General features: G+C 38.1%; 1 protein-coding gene across 1 annotated transcript in view; it reads left to right on the forward strand.

The window, feature by feature from the left end:
• PRTG (protogenin) overlaps positions 1-10,869 on the forward strand; it is a gene marked incomplete at its 5' end in the record, with an annotated part of 127,021 nt that extends 116,152 nt beyond the window's left edge. Inside the window, 5 exons of the mRNA XM_081105573.1 lie at positions 3,915-4,097; positions 5,419-5,539; positions 8,057-8,222; positions 9,188-9,292; positions 9,778-10,869. Of these exons, the coding sequence (XP_080961699.1) occupies positions 3,915-4,097; positions 5,419-5,539; positions 8,057-8,222; positions 9,188-9,292; positions 9,778-10,182 (980 nt within the window). The 3' untranslated portion in view covers positions 10,183-10,869. The remainder of the gene's footprint in view (positions 1-3,914; positions 4,098-5,418; positions 5,540-8,056; positions 8,223-9,187; positions 9,293-9,777) is intronic.
• Between the last annotated feature and the right edge of the window lie 8,927 nt (positions 10,870-19,796).

The following is a 19,796-nucleotide window of genomic DNA, read 5'->3' on the forward strand; positions in this document are numbered from 1 at the left end:
GGAAGCCCATGTACAAAGCTTTGCACACCTCTGCTTGCATCCCACTTGCTCATGTGCCCTGGGAAATCACGTAGGCAAGCCCAGAGTTAGTGAGGCAGAGGACTGCCCACAGGTGTGGATAGGTGGACGTATAATTGATTGGTGTGCTGTGACTCTTACAGTCTACCATAAATTCTTAAAATGTATAATTCACATTTACTTTATTATTTCCAAAAAGACTTACCAATACAACATTTAGCCAAATGACTAATCTGATTTAATAAGATATTTTATAAGTATTAGTAAAGAATTTTAATCACATGAGCACATACTTCTTTTAGCTCTTCATTTGTACCTGCCTAAAAAGAAACAACGTTTTATTTTGGTAAAGGTGAAGGAAAAGATTGGGGGGGGGGGGCAAAGAAGGAGAATATCAATATCTCTTTCCTATATGATTATTCATCTTCTATACATATTGTGTTTATGTATATTTACACATATAACTAACCACATATTTATTGCCAGGTGGAATAAGATTTTTTTTCATCAGTTAAAATATTTTTTAAATGTTCCTGATGACCATATGAAATTTGTGACTAAAATTGTACATGCTACAATGGTTGAACAGAAATGTGATGTGAAAGGATGCTTGTGTGTAATTTCAAAGATCAGAAATTAAAGCCTTTACACAGAACACACTAATTATTTTTAAATCTCTAAAAGGCGCCGTAGGAAATCATGCTCTACTACCACAGTTCCTGAACCCTGTTTCTCATAGCATGAGTTTCCCAAAATGGTAAAGGTACCCCTCTAAGTAAATTTGAGAACCACCATATACTATTTATTCCATATACTATTGGAGATTCACATTGGGAATTAAAGTCCTTTCCTAAAGGAATCCGTTTCACTCAACATTGGCCAAATAAAATGGACTACTAATAGTAGGAACATCATTGATTGATCAAATGAATTCTTACTGAATGATTACTATGTGACAGGCTCTTTTCTAGGCATTGGTAATACCACAATGAACAAAACAATGTTTCTTCCCCAATGGAGTGTACATCTCAGGAAACACACAAGCAAATATAAAAATATTCAGGTAGTGCCATAAATGCTATAAAGAGAACTCCAATAAGGGGAAACGACAAAGTGATGGAGGTAGTAAGGTAAGTTCTTTTGGAAGAAATGACATCTGTAGATATCTGGGGGACGTGCAAAGGCCCTGAGACAGGCGGAAGGGGAGCATGAGCATACACACACCCACTCAGCTCATCTGCTTATAAAATTTAAATTAAATGAAAAGACGTTTAATTTCAGGCATGATTAGTTTCTGGCAAGCACTTTTACAAATTAAATGTAAAGTATTATGTGATAAGATGGAAGCTCAGTCTACTTATATGTCTATTTGGGAAGAAATTTAAATGCTTTTCCTTCTAGCTAATTGCAACCTGTCACAATACATCTCTGTGTTTTAATTCACCTGCCTAGGAACTTGTAACAGTGGAAAGGCTCTTCCTGATGCTAAATGTGGGTCCGTTTGTTTATTTAACAGTTGTGTGCTCAAGTAACTCACACTCTCTTCAGGCCAAGTTGAAACCATAGAATATAAAAACAAGCTGTTTTTGGCTGCTCACATTGCCACTCGGTTCAGCTGCCTCACACCATGTGATCTGCAGAGGTGGCCTCTGAATCATGTCCTTAGCGAAGATCACCCGGCATCTCACTTGCATAATGAAATAGACTCTTTCAAGTGCCTTAGAGTAGCCAGCTCTGGCCTGGAGGTGACTGCTACAAGCTATTGTAAGCTCTTTGAAGCCATTGTAAGGATGCTCTGAGTCAGGAAAAAATGAGATGAAGTCACCGTAGGAAAGTAAGGCTCGCTAGTGAATATCCACAAATGCAGATGGAACAACTTGCTGGTTGAATTTCTATTACACCTGCTTTCTTAACATTAGGATTAATTTCTAGGGTGAGAGTCCCTTTTGTAAGAAAAATACTTCAGTGAAGTGACAAGAACAGAAAGACACCTCAAGAAATACCAGTGCCACCCGGCCAGCGTGGCTCAGTGGTTGAGCATCAACCTATGAACCAAGAGGTCACAGTTCTATTCCTGGTCATATCACATGCCCAGGTTGCGGGCTTGATCTCCAGTGGGAGGCGTGCAAGAGGCAGCTGATTGATGATTCTCACCATTGATGTTTCTATCTCTCCCTCTCCCTTCCTATCTGAAATCAATAAAAAAAAAGAAAGAAAGAAATAGCAGTGCCCATATAGAAACCCTTCTCATCAGTCATGCCAACAGAGAAAATACGTTCTGATACCAAATGTCATATGTAAATTCAAATGAAGGTTACTTTTAGAGAGAAGTAGATGGTAGGCAGATTGGTGGTAGTAATTTTGATAGTTAATTTGAGGTCTTAGTCTTCAGTACTCCGTGATTCTTACATAATTTTGGCATTTTATTTCCTATTTACATTCAAGAACTCTTAATGATTAGGAGGATGAAAAATATTTTCAGACTTTCAAAACTAATTGTGTTGGCCCTAGCCAGTTTGGCTCAGTGGATAGAGCATCGGCCTGCAGACTGAAGGGTCCCGGGTTCCATTCCAGTCAAGAGCATGTACCTCAGTTGCAGGCTCCTCCCCGCCCCAGGCCCTCGTTGGGGAGCCTGCAGGAGGCAACCAATCAATTTCTCTCTGTTTTTCCCCTCTCTCTTCCACTCTAAAAATCAATGGAAAAAAAAAAATCCTCGGGTAAGGATTAAAATTAAATAAATAAATTAAATAACTAAAACACAAACACTTATAAAAAAACTAATAGTGTTGTTTCTAACTTAAGAGGTAAGGTCAAGTGACCCTCTTTGGCGCATGCCCATCCCAATCTCCTTTTCAAGTGAATTTTCTTTTTCCGAAACTCTAAGGCCATGGTCGGCAAATTGCGGCTCGCGAGCCACATGCGGCTCTTTGGCCTCTTGAGTGTGGCTCTTCCACAAAATACCATGTGCGGGTGCGCACGTACAGTGCGATTGAAACTTCATGGCCCATGCGCAGAAGTCGGTTTTCGGCCTGGGCGAGTCTGTTTTGAAGAAGTGGCGTTAGAAGAAGTGGGGGGTGTTGGACGCGGCACAGGCGGCCGCGGGATACACAACGGGGGAGGTGCGTGCGTGATTCATGCACCAATTGAGTGGGCTAGTCAGTCAGCAGTCTCATGTGCAGTGGTTAGTGCTAGTCACGTCCGCAAATCAAGCGTGGGTGACAAAAGCACCTACTCGAAGCATAAAGTTACCTGTATTTTTCCAACCAGCTGCAAATCGGTATTTTTGTCATCAATTTAAGAATTGTAATTCTTTTGTGTTGGTGGCTTTATTATTATAAAATAAAACATTTTTTAGGTGCCCTGTTTGAGATGGCTACAAAGAAGAAGCAAAGAAAAACGGAAGACGAAAACCGTGGATTTAAAGTTGAATTTAAAGTTGAATGTACCTACCTATATAGTTTAAGTTTAAAAAAGTTGGCTCTCAAAAGAAATTTCAGTCGTTGTACTGTTGATATTTGGCTCTGTTGACTAAGGAGTTTGCCGACCACTGTCCTAAGCCCTTCCTTGTTTCACTGTCCCCAACTTTAATAAAGGTACCCTCAAAAAATAAAAAAATAACAGTGAGGTCAAGATCATCTGTCACAGCAGTGATCATAAGTAGTTAAACATTTCTAAAAGACGAAAAAGGCGCACATTGCCTTTTTCAAAATCTAATTACAATTGTTGAATCTGAGTTCTTTATACCATTCTCTCTCTACCTATGTTTGAAATACTCTATAATAAGATGTTATTAATGCCGTTTGTATCCAGACCTATAGAAAGAGTAAAACACTATGTATATGTAAAAACATTTTATAAAGTTTACTTAATTTGTCACTGCTGTGTTTTTTTAATAGGGGCAATAACCATGGCTTTGTTGGAAAACCTAGTGGCAGGAAATGTGTACATTGTCAAGATATCGGCATCCAATGAGGTGGGGGAAGGACCCTTTTCGAATTCTGTGGAGCTGGCCGTGCTTCCAAAGGAAGCTTCTGAGTCAAATCAGAGGCCCAAGCGTTTAGATTCTGCTGATGCCAAAGGTCTGTATACGTCACAATTGCTGATTTTTCTTAAGAGAAGAACGTGCAGATCTGTTTCTCAGCTCCCTGCACTTTATCTCCCGCCTGCAATGGCCATGTCCGGAAGCCTGCACGCAGTTTCTCGGCTTGTTGCCAGGGAGGGTCTGAGGCTGTGGAGCACACCGGTGTGGCTCTTCTCTGCACTCCTAGAAGCAGAAGACAAACTTACTCAGAATTAGCTGCAGTTTTCAGACCACTGTGTCCCAGTTAGTTCTCTTCCCAGCTGTTCAACCACCAGGACAGATGAGCCACACCACCCTGACCTCATGGGAGTAGCTTCCTGAGAGTTTTCGTGGAAATAAACAGCAGTGGTGTGGTGTTCAAGCTCAGAAGAGCAGGGTTTCCATTAAAAATTTTCACCACGAAACACAGCCTTTCCAGAGAGAGTTATTTCTCTCAAGAAAAATGATTGGGAAAAATATCTTGAGAAATCTACCCTCTCCTCCCTCTCCTCCTCCCTCTCCTCCTTCCTGGTGAAGTGGGCCTGTGTGTTGGGGAGGGGGGGAGGGGGCGGGGGCAGCTTTATATGGCAGAGGGGGGAGTGAGGGGGGGGGAGAGAGAGAGAGAGAGAGAGAGAGAGAGAGGAGAGAGAATGAATGAGAAAGAAACACACCCAGGGAAGGAGAGAGAGAAAGGAAAAAGGAGAGGGCAGTCAGATTTAAGCCCAGGAAGCAGGTAGTCACAGTAGCTACACTGCTATCAGGGGAGAGGGAGAGTAAGGCTCATATTCACACCTCAGATGCCTCACTGCTCCAAGTGTCACAGCACCAGCAGCATGAGTGTCACCCAGGAGCTTATAGAACACACGCAAAATCGCAGCCCCCACTCCAGAAGTAGTGAGGCAGAATCTGCGTTTTAACATATCCCCTCGGGAAGCATATGCACCTTAGAGTTTGAGAAGCAACTGCAGAGCAAATACGTAAATGGAAAGCTAAGCTTAATACAGCTATGCTTTTAAGATAATATGACATGAGCACTATCCTTTGGCCCATCAAGGAACAACTGTGCATTATAAATGATAAACTGATGTTCATGTTTGATATAACAATACAATATCTAGAACTCATATTTAGAATCCTCACTATGGGAAGATAAACCAATCTTTCTGAGATAGCTGATAAAAGTATAATATGTGTCTTTTCTGCTTAGACACAGAAGTGTCAAAGGTTTTCCTATGAGAGGAAGGGAAATTATAGAAAAGCAAATACCTGTCTGAGAATTATGATAAATGGAATCATGGATTTTTTAAATTGATTCTAAGCAGATGTGTTTCCCCTTCTAGTTTATTCAGGCTATTACCATCTGGACCAGAAATCCATGACTGGCATTGCTGTAGGTGTTGGCATAGCCTTGACCTGCATCCTCATCTGTGTTCTCATCTTGATATACCGAAGTAAAGCCAGGTGTGTTTCCATTGCTAGAGATGTTGAGGTGGTTAAAGTAACATTTAAATTACAGTAACCACAAGAAGCAAATTGAAGCCAAATGCCTTTTAGAGTAATTGGGATTTTCCACTTTAAAATAAATACATTATTACTTGAGTTCTCTTAGAGCTATAGAGATGTGCACACTTTGGAAGATCACTTTCTTGCCATTTGAAAAATGCACTATGTCAATGAAATATTCCTAATGAAGACCTAGTTTCTTTATATCCTTGGTGGTTGGTTTTTTTTTAAGTAAAATTTTATTTTATTTTTATTTTTTTGGTTAATACTCACCTGAGAATATTTTTAATTGATTTTTAGAGAGAGTGGAAGGGAGGGAGGGGGGTGAGAGAGAAAGAAACATCAATGTGCGAGAGACATGCCCTGATCCAGGCTGGGATTGGGATTGCCCTTTACCACGAATCAAACCCTGACCCTTTGGTCCGAGGGCCAACACGCTGACCACAGAGCCAAACCGGCGAGGGCTATATCCTTAATATTTTGAGAAACACAAAGTATATTCTTTAGTTTTAAAAAAATGTTGAGTTCAGTTCAGAGTAGCTTCCCTGTTCTGTTCATTAAACTCTGGGACATCAAAACACAGGCTAAGGGAGATGACTGGATAGAAAGTATTGCTCTATTCCAAGCATGTCAAATTCAAAGGCTAACATGGGACAAATAAACAAGGTTTAAGTTTATACGGGCCACAAAAAAACAAAAGCTTCAATTTTCATAGAAACATAGGTTTATTTCTATAGAGACATGCTGAATACAAAGGGCTGAAATAAATGAGTAATCGTTAACATAAAATAATAGAACATTTTTATAAAAATCGATATTTTTTTCTTGAACATTAACTTATCAGACACTGAATAACTGCACAGATTAATAAGCATAATGCAAATAAACCTATTTTTCTTGTTCTCCAAAAGCGAAATATTTCCTGTTGCACACACCAAACGAGTCAGTCCAAGACAATGAAGTGGCAATGGGCTGCTAAAATATTCGCTGCTTGTATTAGTGGAGAGAAAGGGTGCGCCTGCGCATAAGGCGCGTAAGGGAAATGAATGCAACACGATTATAGTAATCAGTCATTAGCGAACCTTGTAGTTATTAATAATTATGTATAACAGGATATTGTAAAAATTAAGTTATGAAATTTTTTATTAAAACTTTTCTTACATACCGTTATACTGGCTGGGCTGCAAAAATATTCATTGTGGGTCGCATGTGGCCCACGGGCTTCGAGTTTGACATGCTTGCCCTATTCATTTACCTCCCAGCCTACAAAAATGCTTGCTCAGACCTATATAAATATATCAGCAGATTAAAGATGTCCAAAAGAGAAGTGGTTCTGAAGAGACTGAAAACTAATGAGCTTGGATTCGCAGACAAGATTAAACTCATTCAGTTTTTTTTAAGTTTGGGGTCTGTTGGGTTATTTGCGATACAGTGACAATGAGTCATTTTTGAGCATGGCTGCTTTCCAGAGACATAAAAATAAAAAAGTGACACAAACTGATAAATCTGCTGATAAGAGGATTCCTTACTCCCTGGAATATTTTCACATTTAAGTAGCCTGAGAAGCTTGAGTCACTGAGAGCTCCTCCTGCACCACCACAGAACAGATGGTTGGGTCTCTCTGGACATGGATGAAAATAAATGTAATAACTACGGATTGATTTTCTGTGAACTCTGTCAGGCAATCTCATCTGTAATTTGCCTTCAGCTAAATTCTCAGCATTCAGTGAACTTGTCTGTTTCTAACCTTTTATATATTTTGGCTTTTGCTTTAATTTACTTTCTTAAGGTCCTTTTGTAAATTAAAAAAACAAAGCAAAGTCAAATACATATCATTTTTAGGTAATGTGCCTCACTACTCCCTCCATCTGCCTAGTTTGTTCAGAGCTGACTCTATATGTGTTTGGTACTTGACTAGGAAAACATATTAATGAAGAGTTAGTGCTAATGTATTTTTGTATATTGATTTGACTTAGTCTTACGGTCCGGGTTTCTCACTTTACGAATATTTTTATAAAAACCTTTATGCATCGTCTTTTAGTGATGCCTAAATCTTGCAGAAGTGCTACTGTAAATTTGCCATCATTAATTGGCAAGTGAAATGTGATGTTAGTGTGACAAAGTCTGTAGACCTGAAAGAGAACATGTAAATTAAAAACTGTAATTTATGCATAAATTGTAAATAATCAACAATAATAAAACATAGTAGTTTGTAACTATTAAGGCTTTTATTAGGGGTGTGTTAAAAGTATACGTAACCAGATATTGGGACAAAAAGAAGTAAAGAAGCTTTCTTAAGTCATAAACATTTTCAGCAGTGAGTTAGAGTTAAAATCTCATACTCAGTTCTTAAAGATATTTGAGAAGCAAACATTAAAGAACTTTATTGTGTGCAAGCTGTGATTATAGGCCAAATTTGGTACATTTGCCTGTATCTCCTATGAAATTAGAGTTCCTTTCCTTGCAATATTCCAGGAAGTCATCTGCTTCCAAGATGGCACAGAATGGAACTCAACCATTATCCCGAACCAGTGCCTCACTAGCCGGTGGAAATGAAGTAGGAAAGAACCTGGAAGGGGCTGTAGAAAATGAAGACTCCTTAATACCAATGAAGATGCCCACCAGCTTCATTGATGCAAAGGTACTGCAAGCTAGGGAACCGATGTGCTGCGTGCGTAATCCTTCCCTCCATTCATCTTCTCTTTATGTGTAAAATTTACTTAGCAAAAAATTGCATGTCAAATGTATTACACCAATACTCCACTTAATGAAATGTGAAGCAGTTTTACCCAGATCCTTCCTTACACCAAATATTTGGAGAGAAGAACATAGGGATACATAAAAGAATTAAAGATGAAAGAGATGTAGAAAAAAAGAGAAGGTAGCATAAATTCAATTAGATGGGATTATATGGAGCTAAGATGTCTTCAATAAGGACACCATGATCATTAATCTATATTTACGATAAATTGAATTGCCTTGTATTTACTGGGTGGACAATTTTTTACTAATTGTGTACTTAGGTTGGTAGAATGTCATTGGGGGATGTTACTTTTTGTCCTTTCCACTATCTGTAATAATAGTACAGTGATAAGCATTATGAATAGCAACTGAAATTAGTTTTGGTCGCATTGCAACATTAAATAGTGTATAGTGTACATTATTATAATAGCTCTCATAGCCAATGTGCTATAAACCAGGTGTCAGTAAACTACAGCTAAGCCCAGGCCAGTCCATGGCCTGTTGTTTTGTGTGTTTGTTGTAATCCTCACCCTAGGACACTTTCCCATTGATTTTTAGAGAGTGGAAGGGTGGGGGAGAGACAGAGAGAAAGAGAGAAACATTGATGCGAAGGCAACCAATCAATGTGTCTCTCTCACATCGAGGTTTCTCTCCTCTCTCTCTTCTCTCCCCCTTCCCCTCTTTTAAGGATAAACCTAATATCTTTTTGATCACTAACAACTACTCTGAATTTGTTGTATGCTGCTATGTAAAAGAAGAAATAGTAATATCTGTGATCGTCTTCTCTTAACATTTAAAAATTTGGGGCATTACTTGTGATAAACTGAAATATATAATACTTTATTTTCCCCTTTATTTATCCAGGGAGGAACTGACCTGATAATTAATAGCTATGGTCCTATAATTAAAAACAACTCTAAGAAAAAATGGCGTTTTTTCCAAGGTTCTAAGAAGATAAAAGTTGAGCAGGTAACCCACCTAAATGAGAAAAATCTTTGGCAACCCATGGTGTATGAAATGGTAGTTAAAAAGAGAGGAAAATGTAAATGAATGCTTTCGTTTTCACGTTCTTTCTGTGTGTCCTTTTATTAATTTGGGGCACGACTCCATGGAAAAGTCGTGGGGAGTGATCACTGAAATGACAGTTGGAATAGTAATTAGAACTGTGGTTTCCAGTGGGGAGTGGAGGGCAGTGGAGAAAGGGATGGGGCAGGCGTTTGCATCCAAATCACTGAGGACGCCTTTGACACTTCACTTACCCCAGTAATTCTGATGTGCCCCCCTGTCCTCAGTGGGGAGCCGCCGACCTAGACAGTCCCTTCATGATGATGACCTTTCACCCAGGTATTCCAACAGTTTGCTATCTCAGAATAGATAGAATATGTAACAACGGACTTACTATTTTCCAGGAGCATTCCGTCATCACTGATGGTGTTTTATGTATTTTTGCCTAGCCTCAAAGAAGATTTACTCAATCGGTCTGCTTTTACCAGCCAGGCACGACTGTGTTAATTAGTGATGAAGACTCCCCCAGCTCCCCAGGTCAGACAACCGGCTTCCCAAGACCATTTGGTGTTGCAGCCGATACTGAGCATTCAGCCAATAGTGAAGGCAGCCACGAGACTGGGGATTCTGGAAGGTTCTCTCACGAGTCCAATGATGAGATACACCTGTCTTCGGTTATAAGTACCACACCCCTGACCTCTGATTCCCTCGCTGGCAGTGATTCAGGTGGGAATCTCTCCACAAGGAAGTGTCCAGACCCTGCAGTGGCATCAGATGCTGAGCAAACTACCTCTTCAGTTCTGCAGCCACCATCTGCCGTGCTAAGCTTTGATAAAAATGATTTCCCAATCTAGGCAGCCAAGTTCAGGTATTCTCACCTTTAATTCTGTTCGAAGGACAATGAACAGGGAGCCAAAGCCTTTTGTGAAAATCTTGATGTCTTATTGGGTATTTCAGCTTTTTTTTTTGAATGTGTTTTCTTTTGTTTTTAAACTCGCGTATTTTGAATGTTTCATTGTCAGCAATGTGAAAAGACAGTCAAGATATTTGACTGGATTATAAAAATATATCACTGGAGCAAAGGGAAGACTTTTGAAAGCCCCTTTGCTAGCTATCTACCTCAGTTTGCCAGATGGCAGACTTAGAAGACAACCTTGTTACCTCATTTCTTGTGCTAGTTTATCTCAGCTACATAGCCAATGATACTTCCTAGTAGCATTTTGTTTTCATTGCTGTATGTGTATGTAATGTGTGTGATCGAAGGAGTCATATAGGTAGATGAGTAAGAATGTTTATCTGAAGCTCTGATTTAAAAAAAAAAAAAAAACTGGCATCTGCATGATCTTTATAATTTATAAACACCTCTCACTGTCAAACTGTGAAACCACTGAGAAGAGAAAAAGTGGGACTGTTGATTTTAGCGAGTGACCAAGACAAAAAGTGCTTCTCTTGAGAACAGAACTATTTGGTAGCTTCTAGAGAAGACTATTGCTTCAAGGGCCTTTATGCTTCAGACATTAGTCTGAGTGCTTTACCTGCTGTATCCCAACCCTCAGCCTGCCTAGAGCTGTGCCTTTTCTACCTCCCCCTTTGCCTGACAGTTGGCCAAAGGCTGAACTGTCTAGTTTGCAAAGCATCCTCAACATTTCCAGACTTAATAGCAAAACTCCATGCAGAAAACAGATTTTTAAAGAGAATGGGTAGGGTTTTATTTTGCTTTAAGAAATTTCATAAAATGTTAAAAATGAAGATAAATGCAACAATAGACAGTAAAGTGAACGTGAGGTTATCATGGTAACAGTGCCTTCCATTATGTATTATGAAAGTCTTCGCCTTATATCTTTTTAATATTCATGAGGTTGTTCAGGACAAGAGTACAGAAAGTTGCCTTAAGACTGTCTTGGGTTTCATCAGGAACTATTTTGATGTACAGTATCTTATCAGAGCATTTTGGCTTGTTATCCTGCAGGTTTTATTTAGGGATAAGTATTCAGAGCTCTACCGCCTTACTTGTCTTTGCATGAATTCTTAAGAGAATTTGGTACTTTTTATGTAATCTTCCTTCAGTGTCAATGCTGTGAATGAGGAATGCTAACTTCGGGAGTGAGTTAATCCTCTTGCTGGTTTGAAATCAGCAAAACTGTTTACTCAGCCACATAGAATAGGCCTTCTCTCAGTCATGAGATAGTTACCTACTAGGTGCCATCAGTGGGAAAGGATACAGTGGTGTGTGGAGAGGGGCCCATATCCCTTTAAAAGTATTTTTTCAAATCATCTGGAACTGACTTTTGAGCCTCACTCTAGAAGGAATCTTAATGCGTTTCCCCTTGAAACCTTTGGTTTGTAAAGGGGGAATTATATTAAATAATGTTCTAAAAATCAAAATAATATTACTGGGTAATAGCCCACCTCTAGCATCTCCCATCCCAATATCTGATGATGCACATTTTTAAATTGTTTTTTCTCTAGTTTTGTGCCAAACTGGATGTGTTCAGAAGCAGACCAACATTAAGTGCCAGCAGCCACTTCTGAACTAAATTCAAAGTCCCCATTTAGCTTTCTAAGTATGAGCTTTATGACAAAACAACAACAACAACAAAAGCAGAGCTTTAGGTGAACACTCTGAGGCAAGGAAAGACGCTGCTCCTGCCTGTGTAGCTCCTGTTTTATACTACCTCCTTTTAAAGTTATTCTAGTGTTATTTTTTTTCCTGTACTCAGGGAACATTTTGTTGCTTTTGAGCTGCCTCATGGAAGCATGGGCAAATTGACAGGGTATGGTGCTTTTTGGTTCGTAAGTAGAAGTATGTGGGGCCTCCTTTTCTCAGTATCTAATATTAAAGAGTACAATGAGTTCGTGCTACTTTTTAAAACTTTCATTAAAAGATAAACAAAACCTAAAGCTGAAACATCATTCATCATGGTTATGGAAGATGTGTCTAGGGCTGTATGAATTTGAATCATTTTAAAAACCTAGAAAGATGCTGAAGTCGAGGAAAGTACTTTGTTTTGTTTTGTTTTTATTAATAGGCCCATAGATATTGTAGATCCTTTAGGCTATAACTATTTGCTAATTATTTACCAGTACATTTCTTAGTTTGTCACCTTTTCGTTTTGGTCCTATACAATTTTTTTTCCACAATAATCCTGTTACCAAAGAATTTTCAGTATAGAGTGAAATTTTAACTATAATTTCCCCCACAGATTGAATTAACTAGAAACATCTATAGTTAATGAAGCTTACACAAGTAGTTACTAACCCAAAATAATAGGGTTTACATTGATTGTTGTAGTTAAATAGACTAGTAAATTTAACTACCTTATTGTTACCAGAGCATTTAAAATAAGTTCTTTACCAGTTGAAAGTTCCAAAGAATTTCAAGTGTAGTTTTTTTTTTTTTTCCTTCAGCAAGTAAATCTTCAACTATACAGTATTAAAGTATTTTTAAATTGTTGAAACTACTTGTTGGAGAGAAAAAAAATCTTCTCACCAAAGAGAAATATTTTGGTTTCATTGAATAAGATAGTGTACTGCAAAGACTTGTTTTTACTTGGCCAAAGCTAGCTTCTTTGAAGCCTTAAGTATGAAATTGTAACTAATATGTGAAGGTTCTCACTTATCTCTCATAGTGGTGTTACCTCATGGTATTTCACTCCAAAGGGGCTAATATGCAAATGGTAACTATTTTCATTTCCAACGACTTATTTGCCGTAAGTACTGATTGATGCATGTCATTTTTATGCCAAATATTACAAGATACTGCTCATCAGTATTTTCATACCAAAGACCATTAAAATATATAGATTAGCCTGTAAGTAAGTAAAGATGAGCAGATTTGAAATAAATTTATTTAGAGGCTGATAGGGAATCTAGCTTTAGTAGCAAAATATATCAAAGGGCTAAGTTTACATAATTAAAAGCAATACTGTTATATTGGTATTTATCAGTGTTTTTATTCAAGTACTTTTTATCAGCAAAAAATTTTTTTTAAAAAACCAAAGATATTTAAAGGTAATCCCACAGACAGGCAAATTTAGTTGTACATTAAAACTGTTGTTTCTTGTTTTATGTCAAACAAACCTCTCTCTCCAGAACCCAGGTCTGTATACAAATGGCAAACACATAGGAACTTTCCATTAAATCTGCTGATTCAGCCACAGGATGTTTTTGCCAAATGGTGTGATGTTTTCCTAAGCACCTTGAGTGTGAGATGTCAACAGAACCGCAGCAGGCTTCCCCACTGCAGACATTATGGTGGCAGCCCCTGAACTAGCATGTTCAGTCTTCCTCCTGCGTAAAGCATTCCCTAGTGAATTCAGAAGGCTTAGGGCAGTCCCGTAATGGTAGAGACGTCCTCCTCTCTGGAGAGCACTGGGACATAATAGGCAAACAAATCACATCACTGTTTTAGTGGAATACCCTTTGATTGATGTGCTCTTTAAAGTTGTCCATAAACTGAAATAGTTTAATTACATCCAGGGAGCCCAGTTTTTCAAATTCTAGTGGAACCTTGGGTGAAACAACAATCTTTTTTATGAAATCTGAAGTTTTATATTCTGATTGGCCTAAATGTAAGGATACAGCTTTACCCACTAAGTGGCTTTAAAAAGTCAGCTTTAGCACACCAGGGAAATTAGATCCTCAGTGAAATGTCTTCTGTTTGCCTTTGCTTCCAACAAGAGCAGTGCCAACACTGGGAACAATGACAGTGATTTGCATTCGTTTGTCTTGGCTTTGTTGAGGACTTCTGCCAGAAACTTGCTCATGTTCATTGCTCAGGATCATTGTTCAAGTCCATATGAAGACACCTTCGGAAACAATTCACACCAAAAGTAGAATTGAAAGCTTTTTTTTTTTTTCCTCAAAAAAATGCGATAATATCCAGATGTGGCTCCACTTCAGCAGTGTCTGCAGAGATTTACGTTTGTATTTAATTGAATGTAAATTTTGAATACTGAATGTAAAAACAACGGCCCAACTGTTTTTGAAAGAGTCATGATCTTTCTGTCTCAACATGTATTTTGTAGACTGTTTCTGACAGTTTGCCACGGGTCTCTGGTCAAATGGCTTTGGCTTAATTAATGGAATAATTTCTGTGGGCTGTAGAGTAGAGGGTTCTGGAGATCACCCTCCACAACCAGTTGTCTGTGAATTTCACTGATGTTTAGAAGAACATATACATGGAATTCTGTGTTTAATTGATTTATGCTCAGGATATAAGATCACAGGCTAATGCAATGTGTATGTTTACAGGCTTTCCTCTTCTCGGGCCTTTGCAAGTGTTTAAGATTAACATGACAGTCTTACATTTTTACCTAACAGATACTGTAAGTTTACCTGACAGATACTGTATTTTTTTTTCCTTATTGCTGCTATAACAAATTACCACAAACTTAGTGGCCTTAAAAACAACAAACATTTATTTTCTCACTGAGACAGAATCAAGGTCTGTTTCCTTGCCTTTTCTAGCTTTCAGAAGCTGTGGACCCCTCCCTCCATCCTCAGAGCCAGCAAGGTAGCATCTCTCTGAACCTGCTTTCATTATCATCTCTCTTTTCTGACCCCAACCAGGAAAGGCTCTTCAATTTTCAGGACTCATGTGATTAGATTGAGCCTACCTGGGTAACCCAGGGCGATCTCCTCATCTCAAAATCCTTAATTTCATCACATCTGCAGGTAACGTGTTCAGAGTCCAGGGATTTGAGCATGGACTTCTGGAGGTGGCCATTATTTTCTCTTCCACAGGTACATTACTCCTATGGAATTCTGATTCCCGTAAAAGGTCTATAGTACTGCAGAAATGAGAAGTCTGAAGTCATGTGCCCCTTGGACATCTTCAGAATTTTGAAACTATGAAAACCTTGTCTTGTAACCCATCAAATGTATATGTTAAACTTTCTCTCTAAATCACTTTTTAAACTTCTTGAATATTTGCTTCATAAAGTAGCACCTCAGTTCTGTGAGTTTAACAGAAAGTTTCCTAAATGTTTGGCTCTTAGAGTTGAACTTTCTCCTTTTCTCTTCCTAGGGACTTTCATAGGGATGCTGAGTAGATAAACGGGACCATGCTCAATCATGTTCATTTTTCATTTTCTTTTAAAAGCATATTAGCAACAGGAAACCTTTCTTCCTTTTAAATTGAGTTTATTTCTTCAGCTTCACCAGCCCCTGACTATTTGGTTTTCAGTTTGGTAACTCCTCAATTTTCCATCCATTTCAGCAAGTGCCTCCACTTACCTACTCAACATGAATAATGTGCCGCATCCAGCATGGGCAGGTTCGGTGAGCCTGAGGCGGGGTGGTAAAGGATTAAAGAAGCCAGGCAAGAGAATACAGCTGGGGCTCGGTGGGACGCTGCTTCTCTGGTGGAGAGACAGCGCTACGGCCTGCAAGATGAGTCTTTATTTAATAGTCAGAGCACACAAAGCAAAACAAGGGTAGTGGTCAACATGTTTACAATGTTCTTGTGAGTTTCACCTCATTTTAGCAGCACTTGCTGCACCTCCCGCAGCCCATTAGCTACCTAGGAAGGAGCAAGGAAGGACTATAACAGTGATGGCGAACCTATGACAGGCGTGTCAGAGGTGACATGTGAACTCATTTTTTTGGTTGATTTTTCTTCGTTAAATGGCATTTAAATATATAAAATAAATATCAAAAATATAAGTCTTTGTTTTACTATGGTTGCAAATATCAAAAAATTCTATATGTGACATGGCACCAGAGTTAAGTTAAGGTTTTTCAAAATGCTGACACGCCGAGCTCAAAAGGTTCGCCATCACTGGACTATAAGGTCAAGCTTAATTGTGATAAGAAGGCTCTGCCCTCCAAGCAGGGACTTGTTTGTGGCCCTGCCACAGGTCAGTGTGAGGCTTAACCCTATAGCCGCTCCCTACAGAATAACTCCTAGGAAATTTTATCATTTTTGTCATCTTCTTTGATTCCAATTGTCCCTTTTCCTAAAAAATTTCGATTCCATAACTCTAATTTATCTTAATTCCTGGGTCATTTCAAGTCCAGTCTTTTTGTTTTGAAGGCTAGTTTCTAATTCCACTTTAATTTTCATCATTTCTTCAGCAAAAGAGATGAAGCTATCTCCAGCATGGGGTAACAACCATTATAATATTCTGAGGAAGGATAAGAACGCTGGTCATTTTTCAGCTGCATCTAACTCTAGTCTCTAGAAATGGATCATACCATTTAGTGAGCATATGCAGCATGCTTTATCCCTCTAAACTGCTATGTTCTGCAAAGCAAACATTATCCCATTATAGAGATCAGGAAACTGAGGCTTTAAAATGGCTAACTTGCCAAAATTCACAGCTAGTAAGTGGCTTAGTCGAGATAGAAATCCAAGTTGGTCCAACTCCCAGATTTATAGGTTTCTACTATGATGCATTTTCTCAACTAAGAAACCATATTTCATTACCCAGGCTCATAGCGCCTTCCAGTGTATCAAAACCACCTGTCCACATAGTAATAGCCAACCAACTGAGAGAAGTCTGTCTTAATTACATCCATTTATTCACAGGAAGAATTTAGGAGGCTGAGGTGTAACTCACCCTTGTCATCTCCTCACCTCCTACTTTCCTCCTTTGAAATCTTCAATTTCTGCCCTGGCTGGTGTGGCTCAGTTGGTTGGAGTGTCGTTCCACACACGCAGGGAAAGTTTGCTGACTTGATTCCAGGTCAGAGCACATGCTCAGGTTTCGGGCTCCCTCTCCCTTCCTCTCTGAAAACCAACTTTAAAAAATATTTAAGAAAAACAAACAAACACAAAAAACGTTCAATTTCTCTTAGCCAAAATTGTGTCTGCGAACTGATGCTGTGCCTAGAGTTGCATGAACAATAAGGTTGACATGGTTTCTGGAGTCCTTATCTATTCAAGCATTTCCTTATTAGACTACGTGTTCAGAAGCCTTTGCAATTTTTCTTTAGTCCCCTGTATCCAAGTAGGAATTTATTAATTGGAAAAAGTATGTAACCAGTCATCCTTCCTTGCTAGATCTGAAGCAATAGTTTTTATATGAGTGCAACATAATTAATTATTCATACTGATTTAGGAGGGAGCAAAGTGGAGGGAGAAGCCTATGGTAGAACAAGCATAAGGTGAGTCAGTGGAGCACCTAAATTCTAATCCTTGACAATTTGGAGACTTGTTTGGTAGGGAAGTTCTTAACCTATTTCTGTTCCTCTTATATTCATGAAATGAGGATAATTTGTTGTGCAGAATGAAGAATAGTACTTTGAAAACTTAGAAAGAAAATTCGAGTGTAAGTAATTATAATCTGAAAGTCATCCCTCTGAGACTGTGAAACATAACTGATTTTTTTCCTTTACACTTCAGCCTGTCCGATTACATTTTGCCTCTGCTAAAATTTAAAATGTTTGCATTTCCCGTATATGAACCAAAAAAAAACTAACAGAAGAAAGTGGTTGGTAAAAGACATAGAATGGGATTTAAACACTTATCTGTAATGTAAGAAAATTTACAAGAGGAAACAGGGGAATTTACAGTACTTTTGAGATTTCTGAACATGAAATCATTTTACACCAAGTTAAATCTTTCATTTTTAAAATATCTTGGCTTTTAAAGATTTTAAAGACCCAGATATCCCCAGAGGGGTAGATTGGTGAGGAGAAAGTGCATTTTTAGGATTCTTTTCTAACAGATCTACTTTTTTATGGTTATGGAACATTTTAACATTTCTTTAAACTCCTTGGAATAAGTTTTATGTAGGGCAACACCTACTGGCACCTATTCTCGTTTTCTCAAGGCTACCTTTAAGGGTTAATGAGAGGAATTTTATAATTATCTTTTTTTAAAGAAAGGAAATACTTTTCATTCTTCTTGCATCATCTAGTATAGCCCCACCCCACCCAATGTCACTCTTAATGCATGAGATTCTGAACACATTTACAGATTTATTCATTGATATCTTGTAATGATATTAGACACAGTCCTAACTTATAGACTTTATCTTTAAAAATTTGTTACAGAAGTTTATTTTCTATGGAACTGCCTTTAGAAACAACAACAAAAATATTTTTTAAATTTACCTAAAATAATCTCCTTCCTGTTGCTACATTTTGTTTATCTATTTTGTTTGCAAATGAGGGATAATAATTAGCAGCTTGAGCCTGATACAGGTATTTGCAAAGCCTGAAGACACACACATTGCCTTAGCCTGTCAGTAGAAGACGTATATTAAGTTTGTCTGTTTTGTTGTTGTTGGACAAAATTTCATGTCTGTGTATGCGTGATTCTATTTTTTTCAAAGATGTGAATTAAATGAAAGTGTGGGAGTCAGTTATATTATTTCATATTATGGGTGATCTGGATCCTTTCACTCTTTATACAATATTCTTGTAAGGGCAGCATTTGCAGACTTGCTAATGGACTCTAGAGCTGAACTATTTTAATTTTATACTTGACTCAGGGGATCAGCTTTGTGAACTCCATTGCAGGAAGAAAGCTCATGTTTGCCTTGATTTTGAATGTACCTTTTTAATGTCTTCTTAAAACATATTTTGTTTAATAATGTGGGTTTGTTTTCTTTTTCTAGCATCATAGTAAATATTGCCTAGTATTTTCCCCTTCCCCTGGGTAGTTTGTATACTATCCTACAGGTCATGCCAAAAATGAATAAAAATTTAAATGCCAAAATGTTTATGAAACTGCTGTCTAAATACTGATTGATTGCACAGTTTAAATAAAAATTTCCTTAGTTAAAAAAGAAAAATCCATGTTTTTCTTTTACTCTTTAGTTTTCTTTGGGGGAATGGAGAATGAAAAATTTCAATGTACAGAATAGTGGCTTTTATATCCTAGGATGAGATGATTTATAATTTTATAGGGCCCACTCCAAGCAGCAGGAATGGAGCCTATTTAAGGTAAGAATTGTTTTCATCTGGCATTTACTGAATAGCAGCAAGAAAATAACAATTTTCCTATTCCAGTAGATGGTTGCTTACTTCAGGACCTAAACAGTAGGCAGCATAAAAGCTATGGACTCATCCATAGACATAGTCCTAATTCAGGTAAGAATTTTTGTTTTTAGTATTATTTTTAAATGGTTAAGATAATATTTAAAAAATTAAAATAACAGATAAAATATGACCCAAACAAGCTTTTTTAAATAATTCTTAATTTAAAAAAAAATTCACCCTAGCCAGGTAGCTCAGTGGTTAGAGTGTCGGCCCATAGAACAAAGAATCTCAGGTTTGATTCCTGGTCAAGGGCACGTACCCCAGTTGCAGGCACAATCCCTTGCCCCAACTGGTTGAGGCACATATGGGAGGAAACCAGTTAATGTGTCTTTCACATTGATGTTTCTCTCTCCCTGTCTCTCCCCTCCCTTCCACCCTCTAAAAATCAATGGAAAAGAAAATATCCTCAGTTGAGGATTAACAAATGACAAAACAAAAAAACCCTCAATTTGGGGCATGAAAGGGAAACTGAAATTTT

Source organism: Myotis nattereri (assembly GCF_964212035.1).
Source record: "Myotis nattereri genome assembly, chromosome: 1".
Lineage (NCBI taxonomy): Eukaryota > Metazoa > Chordata > Mammalia > Chiroptera > Vespertilionidae > Myotis > Myotis nattereri.